Genomic DNA, 23,470 nt, shown 5'->3' with positions numbered 1-23,470 from the left:
TGTCCCCCTGCAGGCTTCCCCATCTCAGTAGATAGCCTATCTTTTCTTCTAAACTGCTGCTATAGCCTGGATGTTTTTGTTTCCCCCACCCACCCCCGCAAATTCATATGTTGAAACCGAATCACCAATGAGATAGCAGGTGGAAGCAGAGCCTTGGGGAGGTGATGAGAGTCATGGGTCTCTTGGGTCATGAGAGTTGGAATCTCCATGACTAGGATTAGTGGTCTTATAAAAGAGATCCTGGAGAGCTCCTGCTCTACTTGTGCCATGTGAGGACTCAGTGCAAAGACAACTGTCTACCAACTAGAAAGCAGGACCTCACCAGACACCAAATCTGCCAGCACCTTGATCTTGGACTTCCAGAATCTAGAACTAGAAGAGATAAATTCCTGTGGTTTACAAGCTTCCCAGTCTATGGTGTTCTATGATAGTTGTTCCAACAGACTAAGATAATCCCTAATGCCAGCCTACACATGGACTCATCCTGGATGCCCCTCTTCTTCTTATACCCTTTATCAGATCAACAAGCAAACCATGTTCTATCTTCAAAATAATCACTTCTCTCCTGAATGACTGGGAGAGATTTATAGGTGGTCTGTCTGCTCCTCCCACTTTTTTTTTTCTTTTGGTAGCAGATGGACCTGCAGAGATTTAATCAATGTAGAAAACACAGGATTGTCACCAGAGTGGGTGGTAACACATGAGCTATCCCCAAAGCACATAGAACGATCCAAATAACAAAATGGACATTCTTCTATGTGGTAGACTGATGCCTAAAAAGTATCTGAGGGGGTAACAAGCAAATTGGATCTTAGTTTCTTATTCCAGGACAAAGAAAGGAGGGGTGGGATGGTGGAGAGTTGGTTCTATGTCCATCTGTATTCGTGACACCCACTCTCCAAGGCTCATTCTTTTAAAACAGAAATCCAATCACATCACTCCTCTGGTTCAGTACCCTCCATGACTTCCCATTTCCATTAAAGAAAAATCCCATCCTTACCTCCATGACATTGCACAGAACCCCTTTCCTGAGCTCCTGGCCCACCCCTCCTACACCCCAGCTCTGGCCACACTGAATTCATTGCTGCCCCTTGAACTCCTTGGCATTTTACACCACCCCCACTGGACTGTTCTTCCCCTGTATGTCTCTGTGGCTCATTTCCTTCAAGCATCTGGTCTCTGAAAAGTCTACATAATATAATATGAAAAAAAATTCACAACAACAACACTCCTCTCCACTTTCTCACCCTTAATCTTTATAATGATTCTAGCATTCAACACCACCTAGCATGTTGTACACGTATCTGTTCATTTGTCTACTGTCTACCTTCTAACTCTTCCTATTAGACAAGCAGCCCCTTGAGGGTTCACTGCTGTATCCCAGTCATTAGAACACCTGGCATACACACCATGTTCAGTGAACACTTGTGGAATAAATAAACAGGTATGATTCATCCAACCAGAGTTCACATAAGTTATATTACAGCTTTAGAAACTAACAAAAATCCACTATCCATAGTGCTCCCAGAAACTCTGAGGAAGACAACTAGAATCACTATTTGCACTCAAACTGTGCAAAGGAAGCCTTCAAAAACACTTGGATATCAAGCATTTAGAGAAGAGTTAACACCTATCCTTCACAAACTCTTCCAAAATATAGCAGAGGGAGGAACACTCCCAAACTCATTCTATGAGGCCATCATCACCCTGATACCAAAACCAGACAAGGATGTCACAAAGAAAGAAAACTACAGGCCAATATCACTGATGAACATAGATGCAAAAATCCTCAACAAAATACTAGCAAACAGAACCCAACAGCACATTAAAAGAATCATACACCACGATCAAGTGCGGTTTATTCCAGGAATGCAAGGATTCTTCAATATACGCAAATCAATCAACGTGATATACCATATTAAAAAATTGAACGAGAAAAACCATATGATCATCTCAATAGATGCAGAGAAAACTTTTGATGAAATTCAACACCCATTTATGATAAAAACCCTCCAGAAAGTAGGTACAGAGGGAACTTGCCTCAACATAATAAAGGCCATATATGACAAACCCATAGCCAACATCGTCAACAATGGTGAAAAACTGAAACCATTTCCACGAAGATCAGGAACAAGACAAGGTTACCCACTCTCACCACTCTTATTCAACATAGTTTTGGAAGTTTTAGCCACAGCAATCAGAGAAGAAAAGGAAATAAAAGGAATCCAAATTGGAAAAGAAGAAGTAAAGCTGTCACTGTTTGCAGATGACATGATGCTATATGTAGAGAATCCTAAAGATGCTACCAGAAAACTATTAGAGCTAATCAATGAATTTGGTAAAGTAGCAGGATACAAAATTAATGCACAGAAATCTCTGGCATTCCTATACACTAATGATGAAAAATCTGAAAGTGAAATCAAGAAAACACTCCCATTTCCCACTGCAACAAAAAGAATAAAATATCTAGGAATAAACCTACCTAAGGAGACAAAAGACATGTATGCAGAAAATTATAAGACACTGATGAAAGAAATTAAATATGATACAAATAGATGGAGAGATATACCATGTTCTTGGATTGGAAGAATCAGTATTGTGAAAATGGCTCTACTACCCAAAGCAATCTACAGATTCAATGCAATCCCTATCAAACTACCACTGGCATTTTTCTCAGAAATACAACAAAAAATTAACAATTTGTATTGAAACACATAAGACCCCGAACAGCCAAAGCAATCTTTAGAACAAAAAACGGAGCTGGAGGAATCAGGCTCCCTGACTTCAGACTATACTACAAAGCTACAGTAATCAACATATTATGGTACTGGCACAAAAACAGAAAGATAGATCAATGGAACAGGATAGAAAGCCCAGAGATAAACCCACACACATATGGTCACCTTATCTTTGATAAAGGATGCAGGAATGTACAGTGGAGAAAGGACAGCTTCTTCAATAAGTGGTGCTGGGAAAACTTGACAGGTACATGTAAAAGTATGAGATTAGAACACTCCCTAACACCATACACAAAAATAAACTCAAAATGGATTAAAGACCTAAATATAAGGCCAGACAGTATCAAACTCTTAGAGGAAAACATAGGCAGAACACTCTATGACATAAATCACAGCAAGATCCTTTTTGACCCACCTCCTAGAGGAATGGAAATAAAAACAAAAATAAACAAATGGGACCTAATGAAACTTCAAAGCTTTTGCACAGCAAAGGAAACCATAAACAAGAAGAAAAGACAACTCTCAGAATGGGAGAAAATATTTGCAAATGAAGCAACTGACAAAGGATTAATCCCCCAAATTTACAAGCAGCTCATGCAGCTCAATAACAAAAAAACAAACAACACAATCCAAAAATGTGCAGAAGACCTAAATAGACATTTCTCCAAAGAAGATATACAGATTGCCAACAAACACATGAAAGAATGCTCAACATCATTAATCATTAGAAAAATGCAAATCAAAACTACAATGAGATATCATCTCACACCAGTCAGAATGGCCATCATCAAAAAATCTAGAAACAATAAATGCTGGAGAGGGTGTGGAGAAAAGGGAACACTCTTGCACTGCTGTTGGGAATGTGAATTGGTACAGCCACTATGGAGAACAGTATGGAGGTTCCTTAAAAAACTACAAATAGAACTACCATATGACCCAGCAATCCCACTACTGGGCATATACCCTGAGAAAACCATAATTCAAAAAGAGTCATGTACCAAAATGTTCATTGCAGCTCTATTTACAATAGCCAGGTGATGGAAGCAACCTAAGTGTCCATCATCAGATGAATGGATAAAGAAGATGTGGCACATATATACAATGGAATATTACTCAGCCATAAAAAGAAACGAAATTGAGTTATTTGTAGTGAGGTGGATGGACCTAGAGTCTGTCATACAGAGTGAAGTAAGTCAGAAAGAGAAAGACAAATACCGTATGCTAACATATATATATGGAATCTAAGAAAAAAAAAATGTCATGAAGAACCTAGGGGTAAGACCGGAATAAAGACACAGATCTACTAGAGAATGGACTTGAGGATATGGGGAGTGGGAAGGGTAAGCTGTGACAAAGTGAGAGAGTGATATGGACACATATACACTACCAAATGTAAAGTAGATAGCTAGTGGGAAGCAGCCGCATAGCACAGGGAGATCAGCTGGGTGCTCTGTGACCACCTGGAGGGGTGGGATAGGGAGCGTCGGAGGGAGGCAGACGCAAGAGGGAAGAGATATGGGAACATATGTATATGTATAACTGATTCACTTTGTTATAAAGCAGAAACTAACACACCATTGTAAAGCAATTGTACTCCAATAAAGATGAAAAAAAAAAAAAACACTTGGAAAGGGAGCTGCATGGGGTGAGGAAGCTTCGACCAAAGAACAGTGGGTCAAACACCTGGACCACTGCTTTTCTAAAGTGCAAAATATCCTGTTATTTAAAGGAATATCCATATTTCTGCTGAACAGTCTCCCTCAGGGCAGGGTGGGGTAGAGTAGAAAGTCTCCATTGGCATTACTGACTCTGATATATTAAGATAATATATCAAGAGTCTTGACCCCTGGGCTTCCCTGGTGGCGCAGTGGTTGAGAGTCTGCCTGCCGATGCAGGAGACACGGGTTCGTGCCCCGGTCCGGGAAGATCCCACATGCCGCGGAGTGGCTGGGCCCGTGAGCCATGGCTGCTGAGGCTGTGCGTCCGGAGGCTGTGCTCTGCAACGGGAGAGGCCACAACAGTGAGAGGCCCGTGTACCGCAAAAAAAAAAAAAAAAAAGTGTCTTGACCCTGAGGGTCCAAATACATACCAGTGTGCCAAATCTCTGGGAGGTTCTCTAAATTGGAAGGGGAAGAGCTGTGATCATAGTTATCAGTATCCACTTACTAAAGGTCCCATGGAATTCTGGGAGTAATGATGAGCTGAACTTTCTTTTGTCCATTCATTTGATGAGCTCTATAATATAGCAGTGAACAGAGCAGACAAAACACCCTTCATGGAGCCTACAGATTGCGGCCAAAAAAAAAAAAAAAAAGAAGAAGACAGAGTAAAGGTCTGGGGAGGGATAAATTAGGAGTTTGGAATTAACATATACACACTACTATATATAAAATAGATAACCAACAAGGACTTAGAGTATAGCACAGGGAAATCTACTTGATATTTTGTAATAACCTACATGGGAAAAGAATCTGAAAAAGCATGCATATATGTATATGTACAACTGAACCACTTTGCTGTACACCTGAAACTAACACAACATTGTAAATCAACCATACTCCAATATAAAATAAAACTTAAATTTAAAAAATTTAATTAAAATTAAATAAAGTAAAAAGGAAAATATATAGTGATAAGTATTATAAAGAAACCAAGGCAAAAGGGGAAGAGGAATTTGGGGGACAGGAGCCATGCTGCTATTTTCCATAAAAAGGTGTGCTTTGAGAAAAGGTGGAAGGAGGTGGGTGATGGGGATAGGTGCAAAGCTCTACAGATATCCTGGGAAAGAGCCTTCTAATAGCCAGTGCAATGTTCACTGAACTGATCATGGGAAGTGCATCTCATGTATTAACTGTTCTTGGAAGGCCTGGAAGAAGAGTAAGCAAGGAGTAAAATAAAAAGATAAAGGGACCAGAAGTACAGAGAAGGCCCAGATAAAGACTCAGTCACAGGCTGATGGAAAAGGACTGGAGGGCTTTGGAGGAGAGGAATGATCTAAGGGACATTGTACTGGGCTTCTTCTGGCTGCCGTAATGAGAATAGGCTAAAGGAGGCCAGAGTGGAAACAAGGAGAGCAAAAATTAGGTTACAGCAATAACCCAGGTGAGAGATGACGGCAGCGTGGATTAGGATGGTTTGGGTAGAGACGGAAGAGGAGACCCTGAGGGTTCAAGAACTTTTCACCGTGACAAACTCAGTCTTACTGGGCTGGGCAGGACAGGTGAGAACCTTATACCTGATTCTCCCTGGACGTTTGACAACGTAAAATTCAGATAAAGTCAGAATACTTACAAGAGGAAAATCCAGAGTCCAAAATATAAGAAAAAGAAAATTGTTAAATATATTCAAAAATCTGCTTCTCCATGAAACTCCTTTCTAACTTCCCCCAGAATACTACTAAATATTTTCCTACAAGAAACTTTCTCACGTTTTACATAGTTAAATTCAATCATCCTAACAACACCAATATTTTGTTCTGTTTTACTCCTTAGCATCCAAAATTGAGAGTTCACCTGCATCTACTAATTGATACCAAATAGTCTTATATAAAGATGCATTTTTTTTTCCATTTACTAAGCTTGAAAGTACCATATGGCTGTGTTGAATCTTTTTCCCACTTTAGGGGATGCTCTCCAGAGCCAGGGCACACACGTACTTGTGTCACTCTTCCTATGACAGCTAATCCCAGGCCAGCCCCCAGCAACAAAGTCACATGCCAGGTTGCCTGGGGCATCTCCATCCTCCAGGACAGTATTTGTCATCAGCATCCCCAGCTCTGCATTTGGGGATTTCTAGATGGCTTCTCTCCCACCGAGGGCTGCACTTGCTAACACACTGACCCCTCCCGGCCCCAACACAGATTAAAACGTTACGTTGTGCTTCCCGAGAGGGCTCTGAGCCCAGCTGATGGGTTCGCTAATGGCTTTATTACACACGCCTTCCTTTCCAGGTGGTCAATTTCATCTAGAGATGCTTTATCTCGAACCCCAGAAGTGGCTCTCATGTTGGGGTTGTGAGCTGGCTGGTGAGGGGTGGTTTGAATTACTGATCCTTCCTAAATCACATTGTTTGTGTGTGTGTTCATTCCCTGTAAGCCAAAATCTTGCCCTGCTTAAATGTTCTCTGTATACTGGGGGTGTAGGGTGTTACTCAATAAATTATGTTGCCTGAATACGGTACAGCTGGTCTCCATACTGTACTTAACAGTGCTTCATATCCTTGAAGACTGTGCCTAATTCATTCCACAACCTTCTATTCTCAAGCTGAACAAGTGAACAACAGGACACTTAGATAAAAGTGTAACCTATCGGGGTCAGTCTAAATACCCCTGCCTCACCCAGGATTTGGTTGGTCCTCATTTAAAGAGACAGAGAACTAAGAAAAGGTCTGCAAAGCAATTAAAATAGCAGCTTACAGAAAGGGTGAGAGAGGATGAAAAGCACTGGGAGTATAAAAACTAACGGGCAATTTTCTAACTTACTATGTAAAGTGTTACCCTACAAAGACTAGTGTTTCTGTTGCTTTTTATTTAGCACAGGAATTAATTGAAACCATAGGTTGGGAATGAACATGAAATTTTCTTAAAGTGAGGGCTGTTAAATACTCAAAAGGGTGATTGTTAGATAAATGCATTATCACTGTCTTAAAAGTAAGGTGACCTCGGGACTTCCGTGGTGGCGCAGTGGTTAAGAATCCGCCTGCCAATGCAGGGGAAACGGGTTCGATCTCTGGTCCGGGGGAAGATCCCTCATGCCATGGAGCAACTAAGCCCATGCACCACAACTACTGAGCCTGTGCTCTAAAGCCTGCGAGCCATAACTACTGAACCTTTGCACCACAACTACTGAAGCCCATGCGCCTAGAGCCCATGCTCTGCAAAAAGAGAAGCCACCCCAGTGAGAAGCACCCGCACCACAACAAAGAGTAACTCCCACTCGCTGCAACTAGAGAAAGCCCGCGCTCAGCAGCGAAGACCCAACACAGCCAAAATTAAAATTAAATTAAATTAAATTAAATTAATAAATAAAAGTAAGGTGGCCATACAGCCTTTTTAATTTGAGGAGGTCTTGATTTACACCTGATGTCCGAGGATAATTAATACTATTTAATATGCCTGTGTTTGGACCATATTATGTGATCATCTCACTTAAATTACCCCTGTAAATTTACTTGGAAGAAATACAGGCTTAATATATTCCACATCCCTCCTCAACACACCAGAATGCACAGCTTTCACAGTAAAGATCAAGCTTCCTGTCCCCCACGGCATATAATTCTCATGTGACTACATGTGACTACAATGACAAAGAACAACCACAAATAAGCAAAGCCACCCCTCCCAGAACCCCTATATCTCAATACGTGGACACCCCCCAGAAACTAAGCCTTTTCCAGACTCTGCTTCTATAGAGCATTTCTCTGGAAATGAGGGTAAGCTCCAGGCAATGTGAAAAAGGAGCCCTGTTCTCAGCCTTTCTTCCTCCAGAGCTGCTTCTTGACTCTTTTTAAAAATGTTCTTTCTATCCCTCAATAAGTCCACCATCCTCAGAGTTATCCAAACCGCTGCTCCTTCCCAAATCTCATCAGAATTCGCCTGACCTGGTACTTAATCTGGCAGGACTATGATCCTGGTTATCTATCTATCAGGGCTACAGGTGGAGGTAGCCCTGAACAAATGTTGGGCAGGTTGGCATTCCCATCTCTTTCACCTACCAGTGGAACCAACACTAAGACACACTTCAGCAGTCTGAGCTGCCTTAGGTTTTGACTTCTCAGGGCCACCTGATGAAATGACTGTCCTCAGGGAATGCCAGTCTAAAGAGCCTGATACTCACCAGGACTGGACAGGAGGAGAAGCCAGAGAAGTATTTAAGTGGAATTCAATGGGACTTTTTGTTCCAAAGTTTTATTGAGAAGCAAATACTATATATTCAGCTCTCTCTTTAATCTGCCCAGTTAGTTTGTCCTTGAAAGTGCCCAATTAGATTTACACTTTCTTATCACCCGGAAAAAGAGCCTGCCTAGAGCTGTGACAGGAAGGTTAAGTCTCTCTGGTAGAGACTACCATGCACACACTCACATCCGGTGGAATCATTTGAGTGAGTTCTGGACAATGGGGCAAAGCAAAGTGTGTCACTTCACTCCAGAAGTGGTAAGAAGTAGATATGTCTTTCCCCTGGTCTCTCTCCCCCTCCTCTAAATGGCATAGAGCAGGGCAGTGCCACAAAAAGAAAGACTTTGGCTCACTGATGGCCAAATCACTCAACCTGGACTTGAGCAAGAAATCACCTGTGATGATTTTGAGGCACAGAAAATGTGGAGTTGTGTGTTGCAGTGTTTACACATCCTAGCTAATGAAACCCATCTCTTAGATTTTGAGCCTTGAGTAAAAATGGAGTCTTATGTCTGCTGAGTCTCCATACATTGAGATTAAAGGATCTTTAAGAGATTTCTGGAAGGGATGACTGCGGGTAGAGCAAGGCACTCACTTCCATAACATTGCCTTCTCTTTCTCTCTAATATCTAACTCTTCCAGATGCTCAAGTATCTGGTATCAAGAAGAAAAACTTGTATTCAGTGGAAACTTGATTTTGTTTTTAAGGATAAACATGAGCCTTTGGGGGAGAAATAAACTGTCTTTCATCCCATATCATCTAAACTGAAAAGAGAATTTTATTCATTCATTCATTTATTCCTTTTTTCACTAATTCATGCATCCCTTTATTCACTAATTCATTCATCCCTTTATTCACTAATTCATTCATCCCTTTATTCACTCATTCATTCCTCCCTTTATTCACTCAGTCATTCATTTGCAGTTGGGAGTGGGGAACTGTGAGTAGGCAAGAGGGAAGGGCAGGAAGAAGAGATTGTGTAAAACAGTTTAAAGCAACGCTGTCTTTACACATTATGAATGAGTTAGCACCAAACTGCTAAAGTAAAACCCCTCACTTGATTAAAGCCTTGATTTCCACTTCCAAAACCCAGAGCTTTCTTAGGATTTTAAAGTAGGGCCAATATAATCAGAGTAAGACTGCAAAGGTGTAATAGCAGGATGTCTTTCCAACTCTAAGACGTGATTTCCAGTGGCTCGGAATAACGAGATTTCATCGCTGTCCTTTACTGTTCCAAAAAAACACGTCCCAGTATGTTCTGTATGTGAATCTCGTGTTCTATTTCATGTGATATCTCTAAGCTGGTCTGTCCAAATTCCAATTCCAGCTTTTTCTAAGTTCTGCTGTGATCTACGGTTCATTCTGTTAAGTCTTTTCCATAATCCCTCCACTCCATATTATATATATACACCTTCAGTGCTCCTTCCCTCCCTCACATCCTAACACCTTCCCTTAAACGCCTCTTAATCATTTGCCTGAAAAGTAAACTGTCCAACCACTTATTGTTTCCTTCCAGATGCTGCCGCGGAATGACTCTCCATGGACTTCCTGAATATTCCATCATGGTCAGTTGGCTGGGCAGACTGTGAATGCAGCACTCCAAAGATTTTAAGCTCTTTCTTTCCAAGAAAACTCAGAGCTAACACCATTGTTTCCTCACAAAAACAGCTAACATCTGCAGACTGGAGCATCAAAACAAAAAAAATTGTGCATGGTTCTGCTAAAGTTGGATGCAAACTTTCTCGGCCACTTTAGGCAATAAATCAATGTTCTTCTTTTCAATTTCTATTGAAAAATAAACCACAGTGGCTGATTTTCAATTTCCCCTCAGAGGAATACTTAACAAACAGGTTACATGCAATGACTAATTAGTCCTTCTGCCTTCCATCTAAGCAAAGTCAGCTTCTATTTGGAAATCCTCTGCTCTATCTTAAGCCAACTTTTAAAAAAACTATATGAATTACCTAAGAAACAGACACAGACTCACAGACACAGAGGACAGACTTGTGGTTGCCAAGGGGGGGGGAGGGATGGATTAGGAGTTTGGGATTAGCAGATGCAAACTATTATATATAGAATGGATGGACAACAAGGTCCTACTGTATAGCACAGGGAACTATATTCAATATCCTGTGATAAACCATAGTGGAAAAGAATATGAAAAAGAATGTATATATGTGTATAACTGATTCACTTTGCTGTACAGCAGAAATTAATGCATTTTAAATCAATTCTACTTCAATAAATTTTGTTTAAAAATCTATATGATTATGCTTAAGTAACAGCCCATCACCATCAACTATAAAATCAATAAAATCCCTCTATCAATATAATGTTAAACTGATAAAATTAAAATTCCAATTGTTATATTAATACCCATTCGAATTCTGTACCTTGAATAGCACTTTCTAACTTCTTCCTTTCAAATGCCACTATTTTATTCCTAAGTGGAAATGATTTCTCTTTCCTCACTTGGACCATTCCAAGCTGGTCTTCTCAGCATACACTAGAGTCAAAAACGAATGAGATTATAAACCATAATACCAGATTCTCAAACAATTCTATAATATCTCTTTACAAAGTTCACAAATCATTTAAACATTTTTTATCCCTCTTTAAATGTACAGTGGTATTTTATAAATACCAATAACAGGAACATCTACGTATATTAGAGATCACTAAAAGAAACACATACACACACAGAAACTATTTTAATGCTGGGTAGTTTGAGAGAATGAAAGATGGTTGTTCAGAAAAGGCCTCAGGATCTGCTGCCCCTACCACCAGGCCACCTGCCCTCAGGGTGTCTCCTTTTAGTCCTTGTGGAGGGAAGGGGCTGGGACCTCAAACCTTAGGTGGTTCGGTTAGCAGTAATAAGAGTCCAAAGTCACATACTACAAATCTAATAACTTAAAATGGTCATTTGAAAACTTATTTGAGATAATATATTGAAGTCTCAAGGACCCTCAAAGATGACAGCAGAACAGGCTAAGCAGTCAACTACAAGGCAGGCAGGACAAACAGAGCTGCATTGTGGAAGATTCTATCCTAATGAATGCCTTGTCCTACACGCCCACTTTTCAGGGGTTCCTCTCAGCTCTTATCATATCAATCTCATACACAATGTCCTCAACTACCCCAGGTCAGAATTTCCCCACGTGCTCTAACTCCAAAATTTATGCTTTGATATATTCCCATTCACCCAACAGTAATAAATATATACTCATTTATATTCATAGACATAAACCTACATACTTGAAGACCTACATCCATGCACTTGCAGACATGTTTGGATACGGATGGTGTCTCTTTCATGCACAAGTTGATATATATATATATATATATATATATATATTTACAAGAACAAGTTCATAAGCCATAAATTTTTGCCTTCATGAAAATTAGAGCAACTAAAATTTATCAACACTTGAAAAGTATTCAAATTTTTAGCTAATAATAACTAATAAATTATAAACTAGTGTTCTAGGAAAATATTGATATATGCTGGCAGGGATGTTAAAGCCAAAATGGAAAAAATAAAACACATAGCCTCTAGACTGAATATGATTACACTCTGCCTCGACAGTAATACAACTAGCAAAACTGTATAAGAATCTGTTCAGTTTTTCTGACTTTCAATTCCTGTGAATTCTATGGTATATGAGATTTATATATTTTACTAATGATTAGGTACATATTCGATTTTTTCACACTTACTTTTCCTTCCTGGAAATTAATAAGATATCATTATGTTATAGCATGTCTCAGTTCAGTTTAATTATTTTAAACTCTCTAAAAGAATTCTCAGAACAGACTTGTTGTTGCCAAGGGGGAGGGGGTTGGGGAAGGGATGGAGTGAGAGGTTGGGGTTAGCAGATGTAAGCTTTTATATATAAAATGGATAAACATGGATAAACAAAGTCCTACTGTATAGCACAGGGAACTATATTCAATATCCTGTGATAAACCATAATGAAAAGAATATTTAAAAAGAATGTATATATATGTATAACTGAATCACTTTGCTGCACAGCAGAAATTAACACAACATTGTAAATCAACTATACTTCAATAAAAAAATAAAAGAGTTCTCAGCATTCACTTTTTACTGTCCCTACTGTTCAACAGAAAATACCTCCAACAATACTATGAATCTGAAAACAGAAGATGGTTATTACATGTAGTTTGACTAGTTAAATCATTTGATACCAAGTTTTACATGTGGCTTCATTAAAACTATTGATAGCTAAATAGGAGTTCACACAAAATGAATGACAAGGATCATCTTTGTCTTCTCCTTCCCAAGTTTGAGAAGGAGTTGCTGGTCTTCTTTCACATTTGCTTTTAGGAAAAAGAAAAGTGGCATCAACTATCCAGGGACTTGCAGCTTTCCCAGAGGTGGATGGTACAGCCTCCAAGCCTGAGCCCCCCTGGAACCGAGGCAGCCCCATGGAGAGGGGAAGGGACCATGGGAGCTCCTGACCCCTCACCAATCTGCACTCCCAGCCCAGGTTTGAGAAACGCTGAGCAGTAATGCAAGGATAGCAAAACTGCAGGAAAGAGCGGTGTGAGAGTGTTCAGTCCTAACTCATGTTCAGTCCTAACGTGCCTGGGTCTGGTTCCTGAGTTACTCAGGCTGAGTTTCTCAAATGGAAGATACTGAAGTCCTTCTCCTGAGGGCACATTCTTGGCATTAGAACAACTGCTTTGACAAATGACAGAAAATTATCATTTTCTATGCTTCAAAAAACCCATGTCTTATTAATAAAAATTTTTATTAACCTCACAAGTGTACTTCAGAACAGGTTAGGTCACTGAGTTGTTTTCTGTTTTTGGTTTTGTTGCATTGTAATATGCCTTTTCTCTATTCACTATGGTTTTGGATGGCCACTCAAAAAAAAAAAAAAAGAATAAAGATTCAACAGTTAAAGTAAATAGATTTTTCTGACAGAAGTTATGCAGGAACTTTCAATATGTATATGAAGTCTGCATACACAATATTTGGTATATAGGCAACAATACATTTTAAATAAATCTGACATTTTTGATACAATGGTACTTGTTCGTTTGACCTACTTACTAAAAAACTAAGGAAGAATGCGTGTCTCAGAAATATCCTGTAAAACTATTAACTTGAGCTCAGGACAAAGAGAAGGCTGCTGGTAGATCAGAGTGAAAGGAGGAGATCATGAAAAGTCACAAAAGTCTTTGGAATCATCATAAAAAATCTGAATAACTTGTCTCTGAAGAAGAGTGATTTATTCAGGTCTGTCCACCTGAGGCTTTAAATACTGGCTCTCAAAATAAACTACAGTTCAAAGCTAAGCTATATCATCCTAAGCCATTTGTAACCAACTTCAGTGATAGATTAAGCTAGAACTTTACTAATATGTTAAAAAGAAAACACATTAAACAAATGAGTACAAAATAATTTTCCTGTAACTGAAGTTCCTACTGTTCAATTGACTGACATGATATAGTGAAGAAATACAGGCTTTGGAACCTTACACAGATTCAAATCCAGTGCCTCTACCAGGTATTTGGGCTGGAGAAAGTAAATATTATTCATTCCCTTTCCTCATATTAAAAATGAAAATCACAGGACCTTCTTTGCAGGACTATAAGAGTTCGGAAAGTATGTAAATTCCTTAGCAAACTTTGTTGATAAAGAGTGGTTGTTGTCCAAATGTCCACTGAAGGATGAATTGATAAAGAAGATGTGGCACATATATACAATGGAATATTACTTGGCCATAAAAAAGAATGAAATAATGCCATTCGCAGCAACATGGATGGACCTAGAGATTATCATACTAAGTGAAGTAAGTCTGATGAAGAAAGACAAATATCATATGATATCACTTACATGTGGAATCTAAAATATGACATGAATGAATCTACCTATGAAACAGAAACAGACTCACAGGCATAGAGAACAGACTTGTGGTTGCCAAGGGGGAAGGGGAGTGGGGGAGGGATGGAATGGGAGGTTTGGATTAGCAGATGCAAGCTTTTACATATAGAATGGATAAACAACAAGGTCCTACTATATAGCACAGGGAACTATATTCAATATCCTGTGATAAACCATTACAGAAAAGAATATGAAAAAAATATATATGTATAACTGAATCTCCTTGCTGTACAGCAGAAATTAACATAACATTGTAAATCAAAAATAGTTCAATACCTATGTTTTCCCCTAAGAGTTTTATAGTGTCTGGCCTTACATTTAGGTCTTTAATCCATTTTGAGTTTATTTTTGTGTATGGTGTTAGGGAGTGTTCTAATTTCATACTTTTACATGTACCTGTCAAGTTTTCCCAGCACCACTTATTGAATAGGCTGTCTTTTCTCCACTGTATATTCTTGCCTCCTTTATCAAAGATAAGGTGACCATATGTGTGTGGGTTTATCTCTGGGCTTTCTATCCTGTTCCATTGATCTATCTTTCTGTTTTTGTGCCAGTACCATACTGTCTTGATTATTGTAGCTTTGTAGTATAGTCTGAAGTCAGGGAGCCTGATTCCTCCAGCTCCATTTTTCGTTCTCAAGATTGTTTTGGCTATTCGGGGTCTTTTGTGTTTCCATACAAATACCAAACGTAGGGTGGATAGCTAGTGGGAAGCAGCCGCATGGCACAGGGAGATCAGGTAGGTGGTTTGTGACCACCTAGAGGGGTGGGAGAGGGAGGGTGGGAGGGAGGGAGACGCAAGAGGGAAGAGATATGGGAACATATGTATATGTATAACTGATTCACTTTGTTGTAAAGCAAAAACTAACACACCATTATAAAGCAATTATACTCAATAAAGATGTTAATAAATAAATAAATAAATTTATTAAAAAGTAAAAAAAAGAGAATAGTTCAATAAAATAATTTTTTTAAAAAAGAATGTTTGGTGGTATCATCATCATATAATTTCCTAAACTCTTATTAATAATATTTATTAACAATTAGCATAATATTATGTCTCTCATATATTCTTAACTTTGTCCCATGCAATAAGCCAGTTGCAAACCTATTGCGATTACGCTAAAATAATACTCCTGCCCTAAATAATAACCGGTTATCACTATGGCATTCCCATCAAAAGGTCAACATCTATATAATGCTTCGGAGAGCAAATAGATTTAAAAGATCCAGCTCTCTAGAGATGAGTATTTATGCAAGCTTCTGTTCCATCTCCTTTAGCTCAAGTTTTCCCTTCAACATTTTCTAGAGCATACATTCAGCAGAATTACAGTGAATTAAATATTAAAATCTTGTCATATGGGAATGGGAACTAAGTGACAGCAGACATTCACGAGTGAGCCTCTGAATCACTCCATCTGTTTCTCCACCAGTTCTGCAAATGTCTTCTAAACCCACCCCTAAAATCTAGGCAAAGAGAATTCCAAATTGCCCTCGGCTTTTATGTGTGATCAGGTCCACAGCTTTCTGCAAAACGCAAGGTTTGAACGGTGACATAGCATTTTAAAAATCAGAGAATCCTTGGTCCCTACGTAAAAATTCTCAAAAAGTAGAAATTGTGTCTAACTAAAATAAGATTCATATTTTGACTTCAAGATTCAGCTATGATCAGCTTCCATTTCACAGTGAAATAAATATAGATTGAGGAAAGAATTTAAAAAGTGGATGCCAAACTCTGCACATCCAGTGGGTTACAGACATACAAAAGTATTGGCAGAGAGCCCCTCCACTTCCTTCAAGATCCATCTGGAAGGAAACCCCAGAAGGAAAGATGTCTGACAGACATGTTCTCTTTGGGGTTTCCTGCCTCCTTGTCTTCCAAGCTTCCTAGACCCCATCAGTTGTTAATAAAGTTCACCAAAAAGACTTTCTGAAAGGCTGATTTCACAGTGTGAAACTTATATTAAAGGCATTTTTCTCTAGTTGAAGTTTCCTTCCATCTGCATTTCCCTACTTCACAAATCCAAGAAAGCGTGAATTGGAAAGTTGCAAGCATAAGGTGACATTTGATGTGCTATCAGTGGGATACTCAGCCCAAATGCTGAATCCAACACTGGAGACCATAGCTTACACACTGCAACAGAGAAGCTGCATCACCCTGAGGGTATCATTATACCCCTCGACGTCTCTACTCCTTCTCCTGTAAAATGGAGTTATGAGAAGATGCATATCATATGCTGTGTGGATTAACCTAATAAAAACCTAGATATACTAAGTGAATGAAAAGCTAGATTTGAAGTTGGTTTTTCAGAGACAGTAGTCTGCCATTTTCTCGGTCTGCCAGCTTTCCAAACAAAGTCTTATTCCCTGCCTCAACACCTCGTCTCCGATTCATTGGCCTGTTGTGTGGTGAGCAGAGCGAGCTTGGACTCAGTAACGCACTTGACTTAGCCAGCAGGAGGCTTGCTGCTCTTGGCTAGCCAGCCCCCGTCAGGGAATATTGGGGCAAGGCACTAGCAGCTGCCAGGACAGTTTGTCCTGAGGACCTTCCCTTCAGAGTTCCCTGAAGCGGCACCAGCTACCCCAGCGCTTGGCGGTTAAGGCCAGGAACCTATCAACTTCCATTTGGGGCTACGAGTTGACGGACTCGATTTGATTCTGGAGGGAGACGGGGTTGCACTACAAGAAGCTCCTGGCTTACCCCTGGCTTACCCCTGGTTCCTGACCAACACGTGGCCAGAGAAATTGGTGAGAAGCCTCTGAAGAGACTCTTGTGGCCTACCACTGAATGAAGCAGACCCTGACTCAGTATTTCAGTAGAGTGTTCCAGAAGCCCTCCTTGAGGAATGTACTAAAAAATCAGCTTCAGAAACCAAAATAACTAAAGAGACATTGCAGTAAGAAATACTGTGTGCAACGCCGGCCTCTGCCGCCGCACTCCGTGCCCCTCACTCCCCCCACCGCCTGAGTGAGCCAGAGCCCCCAAATCAGCGACTTTTTTAACCCCGTCCTGTCTGAGCTAAGAACAGACGCCCTCCGGCGACATACACGCAGAGGCAGGGCCAAATCCAAAGCTGAGCCCCTGGGAGCTGTGAGAACAAAGAAGAGAAAGGGAAATCTCTCCCAGCAGCCTCAGAAGCAGCGGATTAAAGCTCCACAATCAACTTGATGTACCCTGCATCTGTGGAATACATGAATAGACAACGAGTCATCCCAAATTGAGGAGGTGGGCTTTGAGAGCAAGATCTATGATTTTTCCCCCTTTTCCTCTTTTTGTGAGTGTGTATGTGTAAGCTTCTGTGTGAGATTTTGTCAGTATAGCTTTGCTTCCACCATTTGTCCTAGGGTTCTATCCGTCCGTTTTTGTTTTGTTTTGTTTTGTATTTTTAAAATTTTTTTTGTAATAATTATTTTTAATTTTAATAATTTTATTTTATTTTACTTTATCTTTTTTCTTTCTTTTTTCCTTCCTTCCTTCCTTCCTTCCTCCCTCCCTCCTTTCTTTCCTTCTTTCCTTCTTTCCTTCTTTCCTTCTTTCCTGCTTTTCTTCTTTCTTTCTCTCTTCCTTCCTTCCTTCCTTGCTTCCTTGCTTCCTTCCTTCCTTTCTTTCTTTCGTCCTACTGCTACTAATTCATTCTCTCTACTTCTTCTCCCTTTTATTCTGTGCTGTGTGGATGAAAGGCTCTTGGTGCTGCAGCCAGGAGTGTGTACTGTGCCTCTGAGGTGGGAGAGCCAACTTCAGGACACTGGTCAACAAGAGACCTCCCATCTCCACATAATATCAAATGGCGAAAATCTCCCAGAGATCTCCATCTCAATGCCAGCACCCAGCTTCACTCAATGACGAGCAAGCTACAGTGCTGGACACCCTATGCGAAACAACTAGCAAAACAGGAACACAACCCCACCCATTAGCACAGAGGCTGCCTAAGATCATAATAAGTCCACAGACACCCCAAAACACACCACCAGACATGGACCAGCCCACCAGAAAGCAAGATCCAGCCTCATCCACCAGAACACAGGCACTAGTCCCCTCCACCAGGAAGCCTACACAACCCACTGAACCAACCTTAGCCACTGGGGAGACACCAAAAACAATGGGAACTACGAACCTGCAGCCTGCAAAAAGGAGACCCCAAACACAGTAAGATAAGCAAAATGAGAAGACAGAAAAACACACCGCAGATGAAGGAGCAAGATAAAAACCCATCAGACCTAATAAATGAAGAGAAAATAGGCAGTCTACCTGAAAAAGAATTCAGAATAATGATAGTAAAGATGATCCAAAATCATCTTTAGACAAAATGCAAGAAACATTTAACAAGGACCTAGAAGAACTAAAGATGAAACAAACAATGATGAACAACTCAATAAATGAAATTAAAAAAACTCTAGATGGGATCAACAGCAGAATAACCGAGGCAGAAAAATGGATAAGTGACATGGAAGATAAAATAGTGGAAATAACTACTACAGAGAAGAATAAAGGAAAAAGAATGAAAAGAACTGAGGACAGTCTCGGAGACCTCTGGGACAACATTAAATGCACCAACATTCGAATTATAGGGGTTCCAGAAGAAGAAGAGAAAAAGAAAGGGACTGAGAAAATATTTGAAGAGATTATAGTTGAAAACTTCCCTAATATGGAAAAGGAAATAGTTAACCAAGTCCAGGAAGCACAGAGAGTTCCATACAGGATAAAACCAAGGAGAAATACACCAAGACACATATTAATCAAACTGTCAAAAATTAAATACAAAGAAAGCATATTGAAAGCAGCAAGAGAAAAACAACAAATAACACACAGGGGAATCCCCATAAGGTTAACAGCTGATCTTTCAGCAGAAACTCTGCAAGCCAGAAGGGAGTGGCAGGACATATTTAAAGTGATGAAGGAGAGAAAACTGCAACCAAGATTACTCTACCTAGCAAGGATCTCATTCAGATTTGATGGAGAAATTAAAACCTTTACAGACAAGCAAAAGCTGAGAGAGTTCAGCACCACCAAACCAGCTTTACAACAAATGCTAAAGGAACTTCTCTAGCCAAGAAACACAAGAGAAGGAAAAGACCTACAATAACGAACCCAAAACAATTCAGAAAATGGGAATAGGAACATACATATCGATAATTACCTTAAATGTAAATGGACTAAATGCTCCCACCAAAAGACACAGATTGGCTAAATGGATGCAAAGACAAGACCCATATATATGCTGTCTAAAAGAGTCCCACTTCAGACCTAGAGACACATACAGACTGAAAGTAAGGGGATGGAAAAAGATATTCCATGCAAATGGAAACCAAAAGAAAGCTGGAGTAGCAATTCTCATATCAGACAAAATAGACTTTAAAATAAAGACTATTAGAAGAGACAAAGAAGGACACTACATAATGATCAAGGGAACAATCCAAGAAGAAGATATAACAATTTTAAATATTTATGCACCCAACATAGGAGCACCTCAATACATAAGGCAAATACTAACAGCCATAAAAGGGGAAATCGACAGTAACACATTCATAGTAGGGGACTGTAACACCTCACTTTCACCAATGGACAGATCATCCAAAATGAAAATAAATAAGGAAACACAAGCTTTAAATGATACATTAAACAAGACGGACTTAATTGATATTTATAGGACACTCCATCCAGAAACAACAGAATACACATTTTTCTCAAGTGCTTATGGAACATTCTCCAGGATAGATCATATCTTGGGTCAAAAATCAAGCCTTGGTAAATTTAAGAAAATTGAAGTTTTATCAAGTATCTTTTCCGACCACAATGCTATAAGACTAGATATCAATGACAGGAAAAGATCTGTAAAAAATACAAACACATGGAGGTTAAACAATACACTACTTACTAACGAAGTGATCACTGAAAAAATCAAAGAGGAAATAAAAAACTCTAGAAACAAATGACAGTGGAGACATGACGACCAAAACCTATGGGATGCAGCAAAAGCAGTTCTAAGAGGGAAGTTTATAGCAATACAAGCTCACCTTAAGAAACAGGAAACATCTCGAATAAACAACCTAACCTTACACCTAAAACAATTAGAGAAAGAAGAACAAAAAAAACCCAAAGTTAGCAGAAGGAAAGAAATCATAAAAATCAGATCAGAAATAAATGAAAAAGAAATGAAGGAAACGATTGCAAAGATCAATAAAACTAAAAGCTGGTTCTTTGAGAAGACAAAAAAAAATTGATAAACCAATAGCCAGACTCATCAAGAAAAAAAGGGAGAAGACTCAAATCAATAGAATTAGAAATGAAAAAGGAGAAGTAAAAACTGATACTGCAGAAATACAAAAGATCATGAGAGATTACTACAAGCAACTCTATGCAAATAAAATGGACAACCTGGAAGAAATGGACAAATTCTTAGAAATGCACAACCTGCCAAGACTGAATCAGGAAGAAATAGAAAATATGAACAGACCAATCACAAGCACTGAAATTGAAACTGTGATTAAAAATCTTCCAACAAACAAAAGCCCAGGACCAGATGGCTTCACAGGTGAATTCTATCAAACATTTACAGAAGAGCGAACACCTAGCCTTCTCAAACTCTTCCAAAATATAGCAGAGGGAGGAACACTCCCAAATTTATTCTACGAGGCCACCATCACCTTGAAACCAAAACCAGACAAGGATGTCACAAAGAAAGAAAACTACAGGCGAATATCACTGATGAACATAGATGCAAAAATCCTCAACAAAATACTAGCAAACAGAATCCAAAAGCACATTAATAGTATCATACTCCCTGATCAAGTGGGGTTTATTCCAGGAATTCAAGGATTCTTCAAAATGCGCAAATCAATCATTGTGATAAACCATATTAACAAACTGAAGGAGAAAAACCATATGGTCATCTCAATAGATGCAGAGAAAGCTTTTGACAAAACTCAACATGCATTTATGGTAAAAACTTTGCAGAAAGTAGGCATAGAGGGAACTTTCCTCAACATAATAAAGGCCATATATGACAAACCACAGCCAACATCATCTTCAATGGTGAAAAACTGAAAGCATTTCCACTAAGATCAGGAATACGACAAGGTTGCCCACTCTCACCACTCTTATTCAACATAGTTTTGGAAGTTTTAGCCACAGCAATCAGAGAAGAAAAGGAAATAAAAGGAATCGAAATCGGAAAAGAAGAAGTAAAGCTGTCACTGTTTGCAGATGACATGATACTATACATACAGAATCCTAAAAATGCTACCAAAAAACTACTAGAGCTAATCAATGAATTTGGAAAAGTAGCAGGATACAAAATTCATGCACAGAAATCTCTGGCACTCCTATACACTAATGATGAAAAATCTGAAAGTGAAATTAAGAAAACACTCCCATTTACCATTGCAACAAAAAGAATAAGATATCTAGGAATAAACCTACCTAAGGAGACAAAAGACCTGTAAGCAGAAAATTATAAGACACTGATGAAAGAAATGGAAGATGATAAAAATAGATGGAAAGATATACCATGTTCTTGGATAGGAAGAATCAACATTGTGAAAATGACTCTACTACCCAAAGCAGTCTACAGATTCAATGCAATACCTATCAAACTACCACTGGCATTTTTCACAGAACTAGAACAAAAAATTCCAAAATTTTTCTGGAAACACAGAAGACCCTGAATAGCCAAAGCAATCTTTAGAACGAAAAATGGAGCTGGAGGAATCAGGCTCCCTGACTTCAGATGTACTACAAAGCTACAGTAATCAAGACAGTATGGTACTGGCACAAAAACAGAAAGATAGATTAATGGAACAGGATAGAAAGCCCAGAGATAAACCCACACACATATGGTCACCTTATCTTTGATAAAGGATGCAGGAATGTACAGTGGAGAAAGGACAGCTTCTTCAATAAGTGGTGCTGGGAAAACTTGACAGGTACATGTAAAAGTATGAGATTAGAACACTCCCTAACACCATACACAAAAATAAGCTCAAAATGGATTAAAGACCTAAATGTAAGGCCAGAAACTATCAACCTCTTAGAGGAAAACATAGGCAGAACACTCTATGACATAAATCACAGCAAGATTCTTTTTGACCCACCTCCTACAGGAATGGAAATAAAAACAAAAATAAACAAATGGGACCTAATGAAACTTCAAAGCTTTTGCACAGCAAAGGAAACCATAAACAAGAAGAAAAGACAACCCTCAGAATGGGAGAAAATATTTGCAAATGAAGCAACTGACAAAGGATTAATCCCCCAAATTTACAAGCAGCTCATGCAGCTCAATAACAAAAAAACAAAAAACCCAATCCAAAAATGGGCAGAAGAGCTAAATAGACATTTCTCCAAAGAAGATACACAGACTGCCAACAAACACATGAAAGAATGCTCAACATCATTAATCATTAGAGAAATGCAAATCAAAACTACAATGCGATATCATTTCACACCGGTCAGAATGGCCATCATCAAAATATCTAGAAACAATAAATGCTGGAGAGGGTGTGGAGAAAAGGGAACACTCTTGCACTGCTTTTGGGAATGTGAATTGGTTCAGCCACAATGGAGAACAGTATGGAGGTTCCTTAAAAAAAGCTACAAATAGAACTACCATATGACCCAGCAATCCTACTACTGGGCATATACCCTGAGAAAACCATAATTCCAAAAGAGTCATGTACCAAAATGTTCATTGCAGCTCTATGTACAATAGCCAGGTGATGGAAGCAACCTAAGTGTCCATCATCAGATGAATGGATAAAGAAGATGTGGCACATATATACAATGGAATATTACTCAGCCATAAAAAGAAATGAAATTGAGCTATTTGTAATGAGGTGGATAGACCTAGAGTCTGTCATACAGAGTGAAGTAAGTCAGAAAGAGAAAGACAAATATCGTATGCTAACACATGTATATGGAATTTATG

General features: G+C 39.2%; 1 protein-coding gene across 3 annotated transcripts in view; it reads right to left on the bottom strand.

Annotated features, from left to right (window-relative positions):
* Positions 1 to 23,470, bottom strand: part of HMGCLL1 (3-hydroxy-3-methylglutaryl-CoA lyase like 1) — a 144,320-nt gene that overhangs the window by 108,727 nt on the left and 12,123 nt on the right. The window contains exon 2 of one of the 3 annotated variants that reach the window (XM_060307580.2): positions 4,905 to 5,020. The exons of the other annotated variants lie outside the window; for them this stretch is intronic. Coding sequence (XP_060163563.1) covers positions 4,905 to 4,916 — 12 coding nt within the window. The 5' untranslated portion in view covers positions 4,917 to 5,020. The remainder of the gene's footprint in view (positions 1 to 4,904; positions 5,021 to 23,470) is intronic. 3 annotated transcript variants of the gene reach the window in all.

The sequence above is a fragment of the Globicephala melas genome, chromosome 11, assembly GCF_963455315.2.
Source record: "Globicephala melas chromosome 11, mGloMel1.2, whole genome shotgun sequence".
NCBI classification, from domain to species: domain Eukaryota; kingdom Metazoa; phylum Chordata; class Mammalia; order Artiodactyla; family Delphinidae; genus Globicephala; species Globicephala melas.
This window is presented reverse-complemented; position numbering and strand designations above follow the sequence as displayed.